At 55.5% G+C, this 17518-nt stretch overlaps 1 protein-coding gene across 2 annotated transcripts in view; it reads right to left on the bottom strand.

The window, feature by feature from the left end:
* WIZ (WIZ zinc finger) overlaps positions 1-12484 on the bottom strand; it is a 51513-nt gene extending 39029 nt beyond the window's left edge. For both annotated transcript variants that reach the window (XM_068421761.1, XM_068421762.1), the window contains exon 1: positions 12041-12484. In XM_068421761.1, the coding sequence (XP_068277862.1) occupies positions 12041-12404 (364 nt within the window). In that variant the 5' untranslated portion in view covers positions 12405-12484. The remainder of the gene's footprint in view (positions 1-12040) is intronic.
* Positions 12485-17518: the final 5034 nt, after the last annotated feature.

Raw genomic sequence — 17518 nt, 5'->3', positions numbered from 1 at the left:
TGAGAAGATCCCCAAAGGCTGGTTTGGATGTTATAAGGCCACAGAGAAGATTCCTCAGGGATCTTCTTGCTGCTCCTTGCTGTCAGCCCGTAACAAGGTGTCCTTTCCACTTACAGAAACCCACCAGCCGCCGCCAAGACCTGGGAACGTTTCTTAATCACGTTGGCATACGCGCTCCGGAGAGCCCGCGACGTTGACGGGCGAGCCTTGCCATGCACGACCGCTTCCCCTAACGGAGCCAAGAAGTTGGATTCGGTCCTTGGCATGAGCGCAGGCTCTCGAGGCCGCCTTGGCGCGGCGTCGGTGTTACGGAGGAGCGCTGGATGGCTTCGCCTGGCGGCATCTCACCAGCCGTGTTGGGACTGGCAGGAACGCGCCAGGCTCCAGCGATGAGGAGGTGGAACCCAAAAAGCTGCTGAGATGCTTCCTCCACTCAACCAGCCTACACAGAGGAGGGTTGGGGGGGTCCTAAAACACCCCAGGGTGGAAAAGCAGGACTCTGGCTCCAGGATGAGCAAGAAGGAACTGGCCACCAGCAACACTTGCTGGAAAATAGAGATAAACTTGAGAATATTTGCAGCCCCTACCCAGGGTTTAGGGTTGGGGTTGTGCTTGGACACCTCTGCAGGGACTACCCAGTATAAACTGGGGAGAAACACTTCCCCCAGCTTCTCCATCCTTAAATTAATCCTTTTTTCTACATCTTGGAGTCTTTGATGGCCAAGGCCCAGAAGTCTCTTCCCACACACACACACGTTTTCGGGAGACAGCAAGAAAAGGAAGGATTTTGACCACGTGGAGAGCCCAAAACTACAGTAACACACCAGCCAACACGGTTACAAGGAGGACAAACCAGACATGGTGCCACCAGGGAGGAAGGCAAGCAGCTGCTCAGCTCCGCATCGCGCCCTAGAGACGTACCCCAGTGGGATAAGTGCCACCAGGTCTCCTACAAGGAGGACACCATGCTTCCGCGGCAAGAACTTCATGTCTTAAAACCACCTAGGTTTCCCCAAAACCACAAAGCACCAGTTGGGTTGAAACCAGTGTGTCCCAATGACACGAGGATGTAGAATATCCTGTGTTGGAAGAGACCCGTGAGGATCATCAAGGCCAACTCCTGACCCCACACAGAGTAACCTAGAAGTTAAACCCCATATCTAAGAGCGTTCTCCAAACTCTTCCTGGACACCAACAGGTTTGGGGCCATGGCCACATCCCTGGGGAGCTCGTTCCAGTGCTTGACCACCCTCTCCGTGAAGAACTCTTTCCTAATGGCCAATCTGAACTTCTCCTGACACAACTTTAAGCCATTCCCTCGTGTCCTATCACCGGACACCTGAGAGAAGAGATCAGCACCTCCCTCTCCGTTCCCCATCACGAGGAAGTCTTAAGACAGCAATGAGGTCACTCCTCAGTCTCCTCTTTCCCACACTGACCAGCCCTGGTATCCGCAGCTGTTCCTCACAAGCCCTCTACTCCTTTCACCATCCCTGTTGTCCTCCTTGGGACACGTTCTAATATTTATATATTCTTCTTGGATTGTGGAGCCCAAAACTTGCCCTCAGGACTCAGGGTGAGGCCACACCAAGATGGGGAACCATCACATCTTTCAACTGGTTTGCTCTACTGTGCCTAATGCACCCCAGGATATGGGTGGCCCTTTTGGCCATGAGGGCACGTGGTTGACTCCCGTTGAGCTTCCCTTCAACCAAAAGGCCCAGATCCCTCTCTGCAGGGCTTCACTCCAGCCTCTTGTCCCCAAATCTACACATCCATCCTAGATGACACCATCCCAGGTGCGGAATCCAGCATTTGTCCTTGTTCAGTATCACACCCCTGGTGTTGCCCAGCATTCTGATCTATCGAGATCTCTCTGTGAGGCCTCTCTACCCTCAAGGGAATCAACAGCTTCTCCTAATTTAGTATCATCAAACTTCCTGAGTGTGCACTCAACTCCCATGTCCAGGTCATTAACAAAAACACCAAAGAGCAAAAAAACCCTGGAGAACACCACTAGTGACTGGCCACCAGCCAAATGTCGCCCTGTTGACTACAACTATTTGAGCCTCACCCTTCAGCCAACTGTTCGCCCAACGTGTTGTGGCCACGTCTAGCTGGATGCCGCATGTTTTGTCCAGAAGGCCACTCTGAAAGAGTATCAAAAGCTTTGCTAAAATCCCCCAAAACCACATCCACTGCCTTCCCTTCATCCATGAGGCGGGCAACCTTGTCACAAAAGGATATTCACTCAGGAAGACATGACCTTCCCTTCATGAACCCACGTTGGCTTTGACCGATAACTGCATCATCTTACAAGTGTTTTTTTCCAGTAACTCCCAGAATAACCTTCTCCATAATTTTACCAGGCACCAAAGCGAGACCGACAGGCCTATAATTACCAGGGTCATCTTTCTTGCCCTTCTTGGAAATTGGAATAATGTTTGCTACCTTCCAGTTGACTGGGACCTCTTCAGACTCCCAAGACCCTCGATAAAGAACAGAAAGGTCTCACAATAACATTGTCCAACTCCCCCAGTACCCCGGGATGAATCCCATCAGGCCACATAGACTTATGTACATGCAGCTCCTGCAGCAAATCCCATAGAAGTTCAAAGTCAACTGGGAGATCACAGAATCAACCAGGTTGGAAGAGCCCTCAGGGCTCATCGAGTCCAACCATTGCCCTGACACCACCATGGCAACTAGACCAGGGCACTAAGTGCCATGGCCAGGCTTGTCTTAAACCCCCCCCAGAGATGGTGACTCCACCACTTCCCTGGGCAGCCCCTTCCAATGTCTAATGACCCTTGCTGAGAAGAAATGCTTCCTGATGTCCAACCTGACCCTCTCCACCGAAGCTTGAGGCTGTGTCCTCTTGCCTGGGAGAAGAGGCCAACCCCCATCAATTATCACTCCCTCAGTTGTGGTCCTCCAACCATGGGCTCCACAGGGTCCCAGGGCCCACCACTGGTGTTAAAGACAGGGGTGCAGAAGGCATGAAATGTCTCTGCTTTATCTTCAGCCGTATTTATAAGGTGACCAACATCATCAAGTCACAGACCAATGTCCTCTTTAGTCCTCCTTAAAAAACCCCTTTTTTTGTGTTATCCACCACAGTCCTGGCCAGCCACGGTGCTGCAGGAGGCGAAGTGCAAACAGGAGTTTCATTTCTCAGCAGCAACAAACTCCAGGGAAGGATTAACGTGGCCTCGTGCCGAAGCATTAGCTCATTTCTGCTGGGGTTGGGAGAAGGTTACGGTATCTCCATCCTCAGCTTGACCCAGCAGCAGTTTGCTCTTGTAAAAGAGGTCATTGCCACAGTCACTTAGGCCTTACACACTCCTGAGTAGCTTTTATCCCCCTGATATCGAGAAAAAATTAGATTTAGGCCCTCGTTGAGCTTTTTCCAGACATCTGTCAGCCTGCATAGAGCAAGGAAGCAGCCGGAGCTGTAGGACAGAAGCAAGTCACCCCCAAAAAAACCCAACACCGCAGCCACAACACATTTACACCCCACCTGCCCCAACCAAGAGCTTGGCTTTACATAGCAAAAAAACCCAAGCTTGCACCAGTACGGAGCCCTTCCTCCTCATAAATGCCCAGTGGAGAAGAAGGATTGGGCCATGGCCTACTTTGCAAGGCAGCAGGAGAATCCACGGCCGTGCCCAGCGTCGCCCCCAGCTTATTTTTAAACCGTGGCCCCGTTAGCGACGGCACAGGGGAGAGAGAGGCTGCTCGGGGGGTGCTGGATTTGGGAGGTTATTTATAGACACCGAAAGATGGGCAAGGCAGGTGCTCCGTGCCTTGGACAACCGCTACTGAGTGTGGGTGTGAAACCTTCTCCCAGCACGAGGAGGACCACCAGGCACCAACGGGACCCCTCCTCACTGCAGACCTTGCCCACTCAGGGCCACGGTTTGGGGTTACCAAGAAAAGGCCTTGAGCAACGTTCACCCCGTTCTCTTGGTGGGACATTTGAGGACCATGTCATGACCCACCTCTTCCCACCCCACAGAACGTCACCGTGCTCGTGAGCAACCACTCAACCCAACCCTTGTGCTGCCACCAAATCCTTCTTTTGGTGCTTACCCACGGCACGGGCGGAAAGCCACTAACCCCAAAAGTCTTTGGGAAGAGATTCATGGCCTTGTTGTTACCCCTGCGTTAGAGGAGACGTAGTGTTGGGTTTTTTTCCGTGCAACTTTAGGGCTTCCAACTGTACTCCACGTCCCAGCTCCAGCTAAGCCCTGCCTGTTGTCTTGGACTCAAGTATTCAATTATTTATTTGCTAGGCAACAACATGACATCTTTCCTGGCACCGGTCGCAGGCTAAGAGGCTGACGAAGCGGTAATTAGTGAGGAAGGTTACTGGGACTGTGAGCTCAACCTCCCGGCTAAGAGAGGTTGAAAGCCAACAGCTTAAACTCAGCCCAACACCAGCGAGGAAGGAGACGACGTTTGGAAACAACCACCATTTCAGGGACAGCCCCTCACCCATGAAAGAAACCTCAGGAAAGGCCACTGGGGACCGTCCCGAAGAGTTAAGGCAAGATTAGTAAGAGCTGCACCTCCGTTGGGTGTCTGCTCTCGTGACTCGCATATCTTTTCTGGATGGAGTTCAAAGGCGGGCCATAAAAAGAAAAAAAAAAGGCCCAGCGGTCAGCAAACACACCTTGGGACGGGCTACACGGGAGCTGCTCTGCTCCAGAAAAACGTTGAGAGGCACCTGGAGCTCTCTGCTCAACCCCAGGTGAAGCCAAACAATGATTTCCTACGCTGGAGCGCTTCACGTGGGGACCCACCTTGCAAGAACAATGCGTTTTCCCCCAAAACACCCTAAAACTCGTTCTGAATATCACAATTAAAACCAGGACAGTGCCATGAGGTCTCATCACCCCACCAAAGCCCAGATCAAGGACAAACCTTGGCACTGCAAGGCCTGAGTATACTTTGCCCTCCTCAACCTGTTGATTTTATTTTCCAGGCTCCTGTAGACCAACCACTCCGGCTTTTTGCTCCTGCCTCTCATCTGCAGGTCCCTGCCCCGAGGAAGGGTCATCCAGATGCTCTTTGGAACAACGATTGGGACGAGGTAGGACAGATGGCAGCATCTCAAGACCCTCACACACATCCTCAGTGACCAACAATTTAAGACTTGGTTAAGGGAGAGTTTAAGGGTTGGGCTTATAAACCACATGAACATCTACCAGAAGACTTTAAGGACCAATTCTTGGGGTTTTTTGGTGTCTCCCTGGACACGCAGCTGTACAATCGCCAGCCGGGGCAGCTCAGACCAAGACGGACACACAGACTCAACCAACAGTTGAGCAACAGCAGAAACAGCTCTTCAGAAACCGCGGTTTAAGAGACCAACGCTCCCTTCGTGCAAGCCCCAAACGCCGCTTCCCTTCTGTCTTCGCTCGTAACTGTTGGTGGCCAACGCAAAACAAGCCCGATAACGGTGACCTGCTCGGGGACAGGAGGACACCACCAAGAGCAAAGCAAGAGACGTTCCTTCAGCTGCGGTGAAGTGGCATTAAATCGTTATTTTGCGCAATTTCCGGACACGAGTTCTCCATCTCGGGCACGTGAAGGATCCTTTACCTTCCCCCGAGGACAGCATTGAACTGCAGCCACCAAATGCCACCACCTCAACACATCTCCAGCCAACCCATGTCCCCACGGAGTTGATTTGTGCTCCATCGGAGGTCCTTATTGCAGGCTCCCCATGACCGGCATTAAAAAAATCACGCATCCTAAAACCATCTCCCCTTCTCCAGCTGCTCCCAGTATGGCTCTGGGTTGGTGCCCCTCCAGGCGCAGACGCTTTTCAATATTTTAATGCCAAACTGCAACCAGACCACGCGCATCCACTCAACATCACCCAGGTTAATGCAACACAAAGTCATCTTATTTATCACCAGACTGGCCACGCTCAAAGGTCCCAGCAAGATCTCCAGAGCTGAGCGATGCACAGCTCAAAAATGGCAATTATCGGGGTTTTTTTTCAAGTGATGGACCTGTTTGGATCAGCTCTGCTGCATGCAAGTCCTGGGGGAGTTCTGCCAAGCCCTAAGGGGCAGGTCTGTGTCGGAGTGGGGAGCGCAGCTGTGCACCGGATCCATCCAAAACCTGACACCCAAATTTGGGGCCATGCACCAGCTCCATCCGAAACCCAACATCCCGATTCAAGGCTGTCCACCAGCTCCATCTAACACCCAACACCCTCATTCAAGGCCAGTCACCAGCTCCATCCAACACTCAACACCCCAACTCAGGGCCAGCCACCAGCTCCATCCAAAACCCAACATCCCGCTTCAGGGTCATCCACCAACTGCACCCAAAACCCAACACCCTAATTCGGGGTCATCCACCAACTGCACCCAAAACCCAACAGCCCAATTGGAGGCCATCCACCAGCTCCATCTAACACCCAACACCCCAACTCAGGGCCATCCACCAGCTCCATTCAAAACCCAACACCCCAGTTCGGGGTCATCCACCAACTCCATCCAAAACCCAAACTTGCTGGGGAAACTGAGTCACGGACAGAGCCCTGCAGCTTGAGATTGTCCCTTTTTAAGATACTTTAAGCCAGACATCACCCTCCAGGCAGCGGTGCCCCGAAACCAGATTCTTCTCAGCACCACCGAGGGGGATGAGGCTGAACGGGCGAGCATTGTTATTCCCCAGCAGCAATTAAAACCCAAATTAGTGCCAACCCAAGGACAGGCTGTCCCCAAACCGCTCCAGGCAGGAGACATGGATGGTGACAACTTCCTAACACGCGCAGCGCTGCCAACTGTCACACCCCACGGCTTATTTCTGCCATTTAATTCCCTTCCGAGAGCGGATTCGGAAAGAAAAAATACCTACAACCTACAACGCCACGGGACCGGTGAGCACGGAGCTGTCGGGACAAGACAGCGCCTTCTCCCCGGGGTCGTTCCCTGCGTGGGCAGCGGGTGCCAAGCCCACCCTCCGCCCCGGGGACGCCGTGTCCCGCTCCTCGATTTCCCGACGGCATCGAGTGGTGACGAGAGCGGAGGCAAACACGGCTCCGAGCATCTTTCCCCGGGCTCTTGTGTGTGACTCTGGGCTCAAGTGGGTTCTTGAGTTTCATTCCAGTAGGGAAAAAAAAAGAAAAAATATTAAAAATATTAAAAAAAAATATATAAAGTTATCGGATTGTGCACGTGGATGCTGGAGAGGGGAGGGGATCTCCAAGCATCAGGATCAGCCTTTCCCAACAGCGATCTCAACTCCAAGAGCTCCTTAACGGCGCTCGGAGGGATGAATCAAAAGAGGCTCTTGGCCCGTGACAGCGGTTCTTGCAAGTCAAGACTGGAGGGGGGAAGGGGAGAAGGGACACAGAAGAAGGGATTAAAAAGAAAGGAGAAAGGGTTGGGGCGGGGGGGGGAGAGAAAAATAAAATAGGTGGAGAAACAAAAGGGACATGGAGGTGGGACAAAGCCTCTGCCACATGCAGCCCATCTCGGGTATTGTCCTCGCTGTTGGACCTGGATAAATTAAAACCCCGGCGCCGCGAGCTCCTCCTCTACCTCCTTCCCACGCCATCGTCTCTCCTTAAACAGAGCAGTAAAAAAAACACCCAACACAACTCTAAGAACTTCTCCACCTCCGGCTTCCCAAGCAGCGACGTCGCCTCGAGCATCCTTCGGGGAGCTCAAAGGGGTGATTCCCCCCGCCAAGGTGGGAGGTTTTGGGGGGGGAATTGCTCCTGCTAGAAACTCTCTGCCAAGAGGACGAGGCGGCGGTGCCAAACAAGCTCCACTTCTCCGCCAGCGCTTTCATATCGCCTCCTAAAACAAGGCGCGGTGGATTTATTTAGTCGCCTAGATCCTAAAAAAAAACCCCTTTGCTTCTTTTTCCACCCCCTCCAGGCCTAGAAACGGCTCCGAATTAAACCCAGAGCGGCTTCCCCCACCACGATCGGAATCAAAATAACCATAAAAAGGTCTAAATTGGGAATAAACGACACCGCGGGCTGGGTGTCAGCGCCCGCAGCGTGGGAAAGCCCCGGAGTGCCCAGCGCGGGTGGGCAGCAGGGCGTGAAAGCGATTTGGGATGAAAAACACAAATTTTAGTTAAATTTTAGCTTTTTAGTTAAAGCCCAGGAGCTGTTTGTACCCAAACTGGGCGTTTGCTCAGTTGTCCCCGTTTGGCACGTGGTCCAGCCTCACAACGTGCATCGGTTTGGGCTTCCCAGTCCAACAGACGATGGATAAAATCCCGTCCCGCAGAATTAAAACATCAAGATCGACTCAAACCCCATCTCCGATGAGACCAGGAGCAGAAGAGGAGCCTGATCCTGACCCTCAGTAGCTCGGTCGGATCCTGTGCCGGCGATCCACGTGCGGGGAGGAGCCGAGTGCCATCCCTCCCCCACGTGCAGCCGAAAGCACAACCCCAACCCACCCCCCCCACCCACCAAACCCCCTTTCCAAACCCTCCTCCCACCCCACGTCACCAGTGGGACCCCTCACCTCGGGCTCCATCGCCAGCGGGGACACGCAACCGAGTGACCGAGGAGGCGGCGGGGGAACCGAGGGGACCAGCCTCAAGCCACCGCGACGCCGTGAGCGCGGTAAAGGAGGAAGAACCGAGCGAAAACTTGACGTGTCAACGGGCCGCGACCGACCGCGGCTCCAACCGCCCCCACCGATACGGGGAGGGAAACCCACCCCCCACCGGGTGCGGGGTGATAACGGTGCCGGCGATTCGGGAACCGCAGCCTGGAGATAAACGCTCGGCGACTCGAATTCCAGGGCACAGCTGCATCGCCGGGTGCCGAGGGGAAGCAGCACCCTCTCTTCACCCCAAGGAGGATGAGGATGAGCCCCAAAATAGGAAAGCGATGAAGGTTGGAGCATCTCCAGCCCCGTTGCTACCGTCCGGCTGCAGGTTGCAGCAATAAAAGACCCAAATTGCTTCTAAAAGAGCCCCTACGCGGCGCAGCTCCCCGAAAAAATCCCGCTGAGCAGCCCGAAACACCCCCCCAAAGAGCAAGGAGGGGACACGAGGCCACCAAAAAGCCCTGAGATGGTCCCCGCGGGATGTGGCACCCAGCACCCCAATCACTCACGGTGCCTCCAGCCAAAAACGGGGTGATGGGTTCAGGTACCACAACCTGGGGCTGGGAAATCCCCGGCAGCGGCTCCTTCCTCCTCCTCCTCCTCAGCTCAAAGCTCAGCGGGGCAGAACGGAGCAGCTCATTCCACCGGTGACGAGCCCACGTGCTGCAGAGCCCCGTCACCACGGAGGTTTTCTTCCTCCACCTCTTCTCCTCGGCATTGCTTCCCTGGAGAGACGCTCCATGCCAAGAGCACCCCAAAAACCACCCTCCTTGGGGGGGAACATCTCCCCGGCAGCGGCGTGGACTTTGCTTGGCTCCAAAAACCCACCGGCAGCTGCCAAAGCCACCTCCAGCTCATGGCTGGTGGCACTCAACGGATGTCAGGATAACTTTGCCGTGGGAGGCATCAGAAGAACCCCAAAACCTTCAGGTTGGTGGCACCGCAAGAAGTTGAGTGGGGTCTTCTCACCCCACAGACCCTTAGACCGGCGTGCCAGTCTTAGCCTCCATTTTGGGGCATTTTGGGCCATTTCGCCTCGTTTTTTCGAGCTGGGAAGCAGTGACAGGGCCTTGCATCCCTTGAAGTCTGCACATGAGCAGAGCTGGACCCACCACCTCTCCAGGCTGGACACCCAGATGGGGACGTTCTCCATCTCCCAACACATCCCTCGCTATTTTTGGGGGCACTGACTCCCTCCTTCTTTAAACACCATCTTTAAAACACCCACGTCCATCCGCAGGAGTCAATTTTCCACCCGTTGACCACGGTGAACGAACCAAGAGCTACAAAGCTTCCCAGATGACGACACGGTCCTTCCCCACCCACCTCGTGGTGGGTAAATAACAGCAGAGATGGCCAAACTCGTTATGGAGAAGCAGCGTGGAAGAGGAATCGCAGCCGGCGACTCCACCGCTGTTATCGAATCCAGGTGGGGAAAAAGCCGCCCTCCACCCAGGGGACAAGTCACAAGGCAAGTCACCGGTCAGTGGTGGGATCCACAGACACCACCCACCTTGTTTTCCAGTGAGGACGTAGGCATGGACAAGGACAAGGGGATTGCAAACGCATGGAGCGGTTGAAGTAGGACTTGGGATGGTGGAGGTGCCCATTTGGCGTTGAAATGATGGAGATGTTCAAGGTGGGACAGGGTATGATGGAGATGTTGAGGTGGGACAGGGTATGATGGAGATGTTGAGGTGGGACAGGGTATGATGGAGATGTTGAGGTGGGACAGGGTTCATCCTCCAAAGCAGGCAGAGGACAGACACCAAACAACCACCAGATGAGTGGACAGCTTGCAGCAGCCGCACTCTATAGATAAGGAATTGGCTGGAGAGCCACCTCCAGAGTTAGAGTCAACATCTCAAGGTCCAAGTGGAAACCAGTAACAAGTGGAGTCCCTCAAGGGTCCGTACTGGGATCAATACTACTTAATATCTCCATCAAGAACATGGAGAGTGGGATTGAGCAACACCCTCTGCAAGTTTGTGGGTGACAGCAACCCAAGCTGATACCTTGAGGGAAGGGATGTCATCCAGAAGGATCTTGACAGGCCAACTTGACTTCTTGATGGGCCAAGAAGTGGGCCAACGTGAACCTCATGAAGTTCAATGAGGCCAAATGCAAGGTCCTGCACCTGGGTCGGGGTAATTCCCAGTATCAAACTGGGGGACTGAGAGCAGCCCCGTGGAGAAGGACCTGTTAGAGTTGGTCCAGAGGAGGCCACAAAGATGATCCAAGAGCTGGAGCACCTCTCCTGTGAAGAAAGGCTGATAGAGTTGAGGTTGTCCAGCCTGAAGAAGTGAAGGCTCTGGGGAGACCTTCTCATGGCCTTTCCGTGTATAAAAGGAGCTTCTAAGAAAGATGGAGAAAAACGTTTGACCAAGACCTGTAGGACAAGGGGCAACGGTTTTAAACCGGAAGAGGTTTGAGATTGGACCTAAGGAAGGAATGTTTTATGATGAAGGTGGTGAGACACTGGCCTGGGTGGCCCAGAGAAGTTGTGGATGCCCCATCATTGGAGGTGTTCACCATCAGGTTGGACGGGGCTTTGAGCAACCTCATCTAGTGGAAGATGTCCCTGCCCACGGCAAGGAGTTGGACTAAATGATCTTTGATGAGGGGTCTCCAACCCAAACCATTCCATGAAGACCTCCCTGCTCACCCAAGAGCCCTTGGAGAAGAGTTCTTCCCAGAGCTGAGTCAGGGATGGACCCAATGGGGTCTCCCATGGGCGATGAAGATCCCCCACCCCATAGCACCACATCCCCTGCAAGAGCACCCAGCGCGCACAACAGGTTTTCACAACACCAAGGACATTCCAGTATAGCTCCACACCAGCACTGGGGACCAACCAGTGCTCCTCGTCCCCCATCACCCTCACGGCACGGCTCCTCGGCAGAGCTGCAGGAGTGCAGGGGGCACCGTTTCACTCCACTCGGCGCGACCACAGTGTCACCAGCAACACCAAAAGCACACAGATCGCCGCCACCGCGGCACGTCCCCACCTGCTCCCTCCCAACGCAGCACTGGTCCCACACCAACACACGGTGGAGCACGACCACCTTGTATGGGGACAGGCAGGGTGTCCCCGTTTGGGGACGCCTTTGGTTTGGGGTCCTGACGCCACGCCGAAGGGGAGAAGGGGTCTCCAAAATGCCACCGGCTTGACCCACCGTTGGGTTTTGTGCCCGTCTGTGCTCCTTCCACCAAATCCACGTGTTCCTCACCACACCGCGGTCCCCGTTTCACCACAAGGGTTGGGGGACCACCTCCAACGTGAAGAGAGCCAACACCCGCCGCCAACCGTCCTGGCGCGACGGTGCAACCATCGGGCAAACCAAGTGAATCGACCCGAGCATCAACGGCCACGCACGAAGCACCGGGAGATGTCCCCATCCCCCAAGAAACCAACCCAACGGTGCCAACCAGGGACTTACCGGCCACGTCGTGCGCTTCCAGGGCGACGTCGGGCTCTTGACGGGAGAGCGACGAGAAGAAGTCGGTGTCCTCTTGCAACGGGCGCAGCTCGGTGCTGGAGGGTCCCTCCCTACTCATCGTCACCAGATCATCCGCAGCGTAGAAAGGATCTTCTTCGAGCTCCGTCTCCATCTCCACCGACGGCCCAGATAAAACCGGGTTCTCCAAGGGTTTTTTGGCATCTTGGAGGTAAGCGGCTCTTCGTTCGTCGCCTTGGGGACACTCAAGGGTAGGAAAAGTCTCTTGGTTTGGTTCCGGTGTCATTAACAGGGTTCTGCCTCCATCTCCTTGGCGCTCTGAGAAATTCGGGACAGTTTTCTCCATCCCTCGCCGATTGTGCTGGGTCACTCGGTAAAAAAAACCGCGCCGGCACACGGGAGGGTTGGTGGGCAGGGACTGCCGGAAAAATCTACAAGAAAAGAAGAGACAAAAGAGGAGAAAATGAGAAAAAGCAGCTGGATTTTGCCAAAACATTGGAGAAACGGTCGCGGCTCTGCCCGCGCCGGGAGACCCAACGGTCTCGGGGCTTCGCCGCGGTCACCGAAGCGAGATATCGGGTCCCGTCGCTCTTCCCTTGGAAAAATTGGTGGTGCCGGGTCCTTGCCGGAGTCGACAGACCCCAAAAGGTGCCACTTCTCCCCGATATGAAGCTTTTCCCCATGTCCCCCCCCTACAATTTGCCGGGGGAGCAGCATCCCCTCCATCCCCTGCCACGTGCCCCCCAAAAAACCGCAGTCGCCCTCAAATTGGTTATTTATCCCCCCAAAAAGTTCAATCCCACGACTCGGCGCTCGGAAAACCATCGGTTTGTACCCCCGCCGCCGGCTGCCCCAAAATCGGGGTGGTTACCCCCAAAACCAGGGCGGCTGCCCCCAAAACCGGGGCGTGGGGAGGGAATTTGGGGATGCTGTGCCACGTCCTTCCTCCCTGGATGAATTTAAGGGGATGGGATAAAGCGGTACCTTCGCCTTGGGGGATCCTCGAAGGGCTTGGGGACCCCTCGAAGGGCTTGGGGACCCCTCGAAGGGCTTGTGGGGGCAACCAGGTACTGAGCACCCAAGTGTGGAACCCACTAAAAATCAAACCATCCCCCCAAAACACTTTCCACCGCCCGATGCTGCCACGATGGTGGAAAAGGTGGAAGAATAAAATCATTGGGAAGAAATAAAGGGGAGGGCTCAGGATCTTGGTCGCTGCAGGGTGGAGACGCCGGGTTAAATCCTGACCTTGGGGTGGGTGGAGAAGGGAAAAAGAGGAGGGAAAAGGGGCTGAGTTGATCAGCTATAAAAGAAAATAAAATAAATAATATATAAAATATAGAAATAAATAAAATAATATAAAAAAGAGGATAATAAAGGCCCGGGAGGAAAGAGAAGGAGCTAAATTTACCCAGGCGAGGAAGGCGAAGGCAAGAGAAAAAGACTATAAATACCTTCAAGGTAAAGAATGGAAATGAGGAGGGAATTTATTCGAGCTGGCGCAGGATATTTCCCCGCCCCCGGGGGACCGAGGGAGGAGAGGGACGACGGAGCAAACCCCAACGTCCGGCGGTCACCCCAAAATGCCACCCCAAAGCCGTCGTGTCCCCAAGGACCGACACGCAGAGTTGACGTGGGCGAGCTTGTCAATGAGAAGTGAAAATGGAAATTAAATTGAATTAATTAAATTAATTAAATATATGTTGGCGCCGCGCAAGGATCGGTTCTGCCCGGCGTCACCCTGAGGTGGCACCCGCTGCTCTCGCCCACATCGACGCTTCCCCCGAGCCCGCAGAGGATTTTGCGGGGAGAAAACCCCAAATTTGGGGACGTTTAGGGGTTTGCCGCGGTGCCGGCGTTGCTCTTGGTGTGCCGTCAAGTGGCGAGGAGTCGCCCCGAAACACGGCGAGGAGTCACAGAATCCCAGAATCAATGAGGTTGGAAGAGCCCTCTGGGATCATTGAGTCCAACCATGGCCCTGACACCACCATGGCAACTAGACCAGGGCACTAAGTGCCATGGCCAGGCTTGTCTTCAACCCCCCCAGAGATGGTGACTCCCCCACCTCCCTGGGCAGCCCCTTCCAGTGTCTGATGACCCTTGCTGAGAAGAAATGCTTGGAAAGGAGCTTTGGGTGGGAAGGACCTTTAAGACCATCAAGTCCAACTGTTAACCCAACGCTGCCAAGGCCACCACTAACCATGGCCCTCAGCACCACATCTCCACGGCTTTTAGATCCCCCCAAGGATGGTGACTCCACCACCTCCCTGGGCAGCCCCTTCCAACGTCTATCCGAGTGAAAATAGGTGAAAAAACCCATAAAACGGGTTTATTTTTTGAAAAAATGGGTTTTTTTTGGGGGGTTGAGGCGAGCCAACTCCCCGACAGAACGTGGCACCCTCAGGGATCGCCGCCTCCTTTCCCCCGGCAACAAACCTCCCCATCCCTTCGGCACCGCGCTCAAACCTTTGCCCACCAAAAAATGTGCCTCAACCCCCCGACCCCGCGCCGGGAATGACGCCAAATCCTCCACCCCACACCCCACCACCACCTCAACCCACCAAAACTCAACCAAACCACAAGCCGCCGACATCACTCACCGAAAAAAAACACCAGATTTATCAAACTTTTCCCTTTTTTTCCTCCCCAAAACCCGCGTTTATCCATTTGTGTGCCTAAAAACCCACCGTCCTCCCCAAAAACGCGCTTGGGTGTTACCAAGCTCACCGAAGGCAAAAAAAAGGATATTTTTTTCCTTCCCCCCCCTGCTCGCTCCACACCGGCGCCCCAAAAAGCCCCGAACACTCACCACAAAGTTTAAAAAGCCTCTTCCCAAGCTCCGCTCGCTTCCCCTGCTCGCTCCAAGGGTGCGAGCCCAGCGATCGCCGCAACCCTTCCCCCAGCCCATCCGCCCCAGAGCCAGGCAAAGGCGGAGCAGAATTGGGACAATTTAAATGCTAAAACCTGTTAAGTGGGGACAATCGGCGCCTTCCCTGGAAAGCCAAGAGGAAAAGGGGCCTTTTCCCCAGGCCAAACCGCCCTGCGCTCGCTTCCTGCGCGCTTCACTCAGGAAGGCTTTGGCTGCCGTGGGGGTTTTTTACCCCCTCTGTGGGTTTTTTTTTCTCCCTTGCTGGTTTTTTCCACCCCCTTCATATCGGATCACGACTAAGCGCGCGGGGTCCGGCGCGCTCACGACACGCTTGAGTCGGGCAGGTTACAGCCACGTGTTTTTTCCCCGGCGTGGTTTTACTTTCCTCCTCGGAGAAACGTGTGGCAGAGAGAGCCGCGGTGCACAACAGCAGTGGCTTTTCCCCCTCTGTGGTGGTTCACGGCCAAGCGTGCGGGATCCGGCACGCTTACGACACGCTTGAGCTGGGCACGCTACAGCCACATGTTTTTTCCCCCGATATGGGGTTTTTTTCCCCTCTCCAGAAGAAACCTGTGGCAGAGCAGAGCTGAAACGCGCTGGTTTTTCCCCCTCCGTGGTGGTTCACGGCCAAGCATGCGGGTCCGGCACGCTCCCGGTGCGCTTGAGCAGGGCAGGCTCTGTCCCCATGTTTTCTCCCCCCATATGGGATTCTTTTTCCCCCCCTCTCTCCGGGAGAAACCTGTGGCAGAGCAGAGCCACAGCGCAGAATTTCCCTCTCTGTGGTGGTTCACGACCAAGCATGTGGGATCCAACGCACTCCTGGCACGCTTGAGCCACGCAGGCTACTGCTGCATGTTTTTTCCCCCCATATGGGTGGGGTTTTTCCCTCCTGACAGAAACCTGCAGCAGAGCAGAGCTGCGGCGTGGAACAGCACTAGTTTTCCCCCCCCACAGTGGCTCACGGCCAAGCGTGGGGGGTCCGGCACACTCATGGTGCGCTTGAGCCAGGCAGGCTACAACCATGCGGGGTTTTTTTCCCCTCCATGTGGTTCTTTTTCCTCCCTGGGAGGAGCGCAGAGCAGAGCCGCAGCGCAGGAGGGTGATGGTGGTTTTCCCCCTCCATCCTGGGGCACGACCAAGCGTGTGGGGCCCAGCGCGCTCCCGGTGCGCTTGAGCCGGGCGGGCCAAGGCCACGTGTTTTCTCCCTGCGTGGTTTGGGGTTTTCTTCCTCCCTGGGAGAGATTCAGGGCACAGAGGAGACACGGCGCAGGGGGACAGCACTGCTTTTCCCTCCTCCAGGTCACTGCCAAGCGCGCAGGACCTGGCAAGCCTGGGCCAGGCAGGTGACGGCCACGTGTTTTTTCCCTGCGTGGTTTTTCGCCTCCCTGGGAAAGCCGTGTGGCAGAGCAGAGCCCCAGCACGGGATGACAGCGCTGTTTTATCCTCCTTCACGCCAGGTCAAGGCCAAGCTTGCAGGGTCCAGCGCACTCCAGGCACGCTTGAGCCAGGAAGGCTCCAGCCACACGTTCCCCCCCCACATGGATTTTACTCCTCGCACGGCAGAGCGGAGTCACGGCGTAGGACAGCGCCGGCTTTTCCTCCTCCGTGCCAGGTCACGGCCAAGCTCGCAGGGTCCGGCGCGCTCCAGGCACGCTTGAACCAGGCAGGCTCCAGCCACGTGTTATTTTTCCCCTCCCACACGTATTTTTTTTCCTCGCTGGCAGAGCAGAGCCACAACGCAGGAGGACAGCACCGGCTTCTCCTCCTCCGTGCCAGGTCACGGCCAAGCTCACAGGGTCCAGCACGCTCCCAGCACACTTGAACCAGGCAGACTCCAACTACACCTTTTTTCCTCCCCCACCGTGTGGTTTTTTCTTCCTCATGCAGCAGAGCAGAGCCACAATGCGGGAGGACAGCGCCGGTCTTCCCTCCTGCTCCATCCCAGGCCACAACCAAGCGCGCGGGGTCCTCGCGCCAACGTCGCTGAACGTGCAAAACACGAAGAAAACCCAGAAGGGAAGCGAGCGCTCCGGATTTCACCACGGGAGGAATTCAGGGAGGATCTGGGAAGCTCCCAGGGCTCAAGCCAGGATCCCGGGTGATTTCTTTCCACGGCTAAACCTCAAGCGATCACCAACGTTCCTCCGTGGCGTTAACGAGCTCATTTAGCAGCAAAGTGGCTTTTTTCTTCCTCCATCCCAGAGCTGGAGCGAGCACAGAACACGTCCCCTGGGAGCTCTTCCCTTTCTGCTCCACCGGTCACGGCTACAAGACGGCAAAGCCGGTGCCGAGGGGTTTTGTCGGGGTGCGGGGCTTTGCCGGCGCTGGGATCCTCAGGGAACGTGGCTGCGAGGTCGTCGGTGCTGCCGGAGGGGGATTTCGTGGCATCGAGGGGGATAGTTCGTGCGCCAACTCCTCTAAACGATGCGCCGGGGAGGGAAATCCGGCGTCGAGCCACACCAGGATGAACCAAAAGCCACTCTGAGTGGCATCGAGCCGTGCTGGGCTGAGCCAAAAGCTGCTCCGGGCGACGGCGGCACCGCTCTCGCCTTCGTGCCGTACGGCGGCGGCACCGGCTGGGCTGCGACCCG

The sequence above is a fragment of the Nyctibius grandis genome, chromosome 35, assembly GCF_013368605.1.
Source record: "Nyctibius grandis isolate bNycGra1 chromosome 35, bNycGra1.pri, whole genome shotgun sequence".
Lineage (NCBI taxonomy): Eukaryota > Metazoa > Chordata > Aves > Nyctibiiformes > Nyctibiidae > Nyctibius > Nyctibius grandis.
This window is presented reverse-complemented; position numbering and strand designations above follow the sequence as displayed.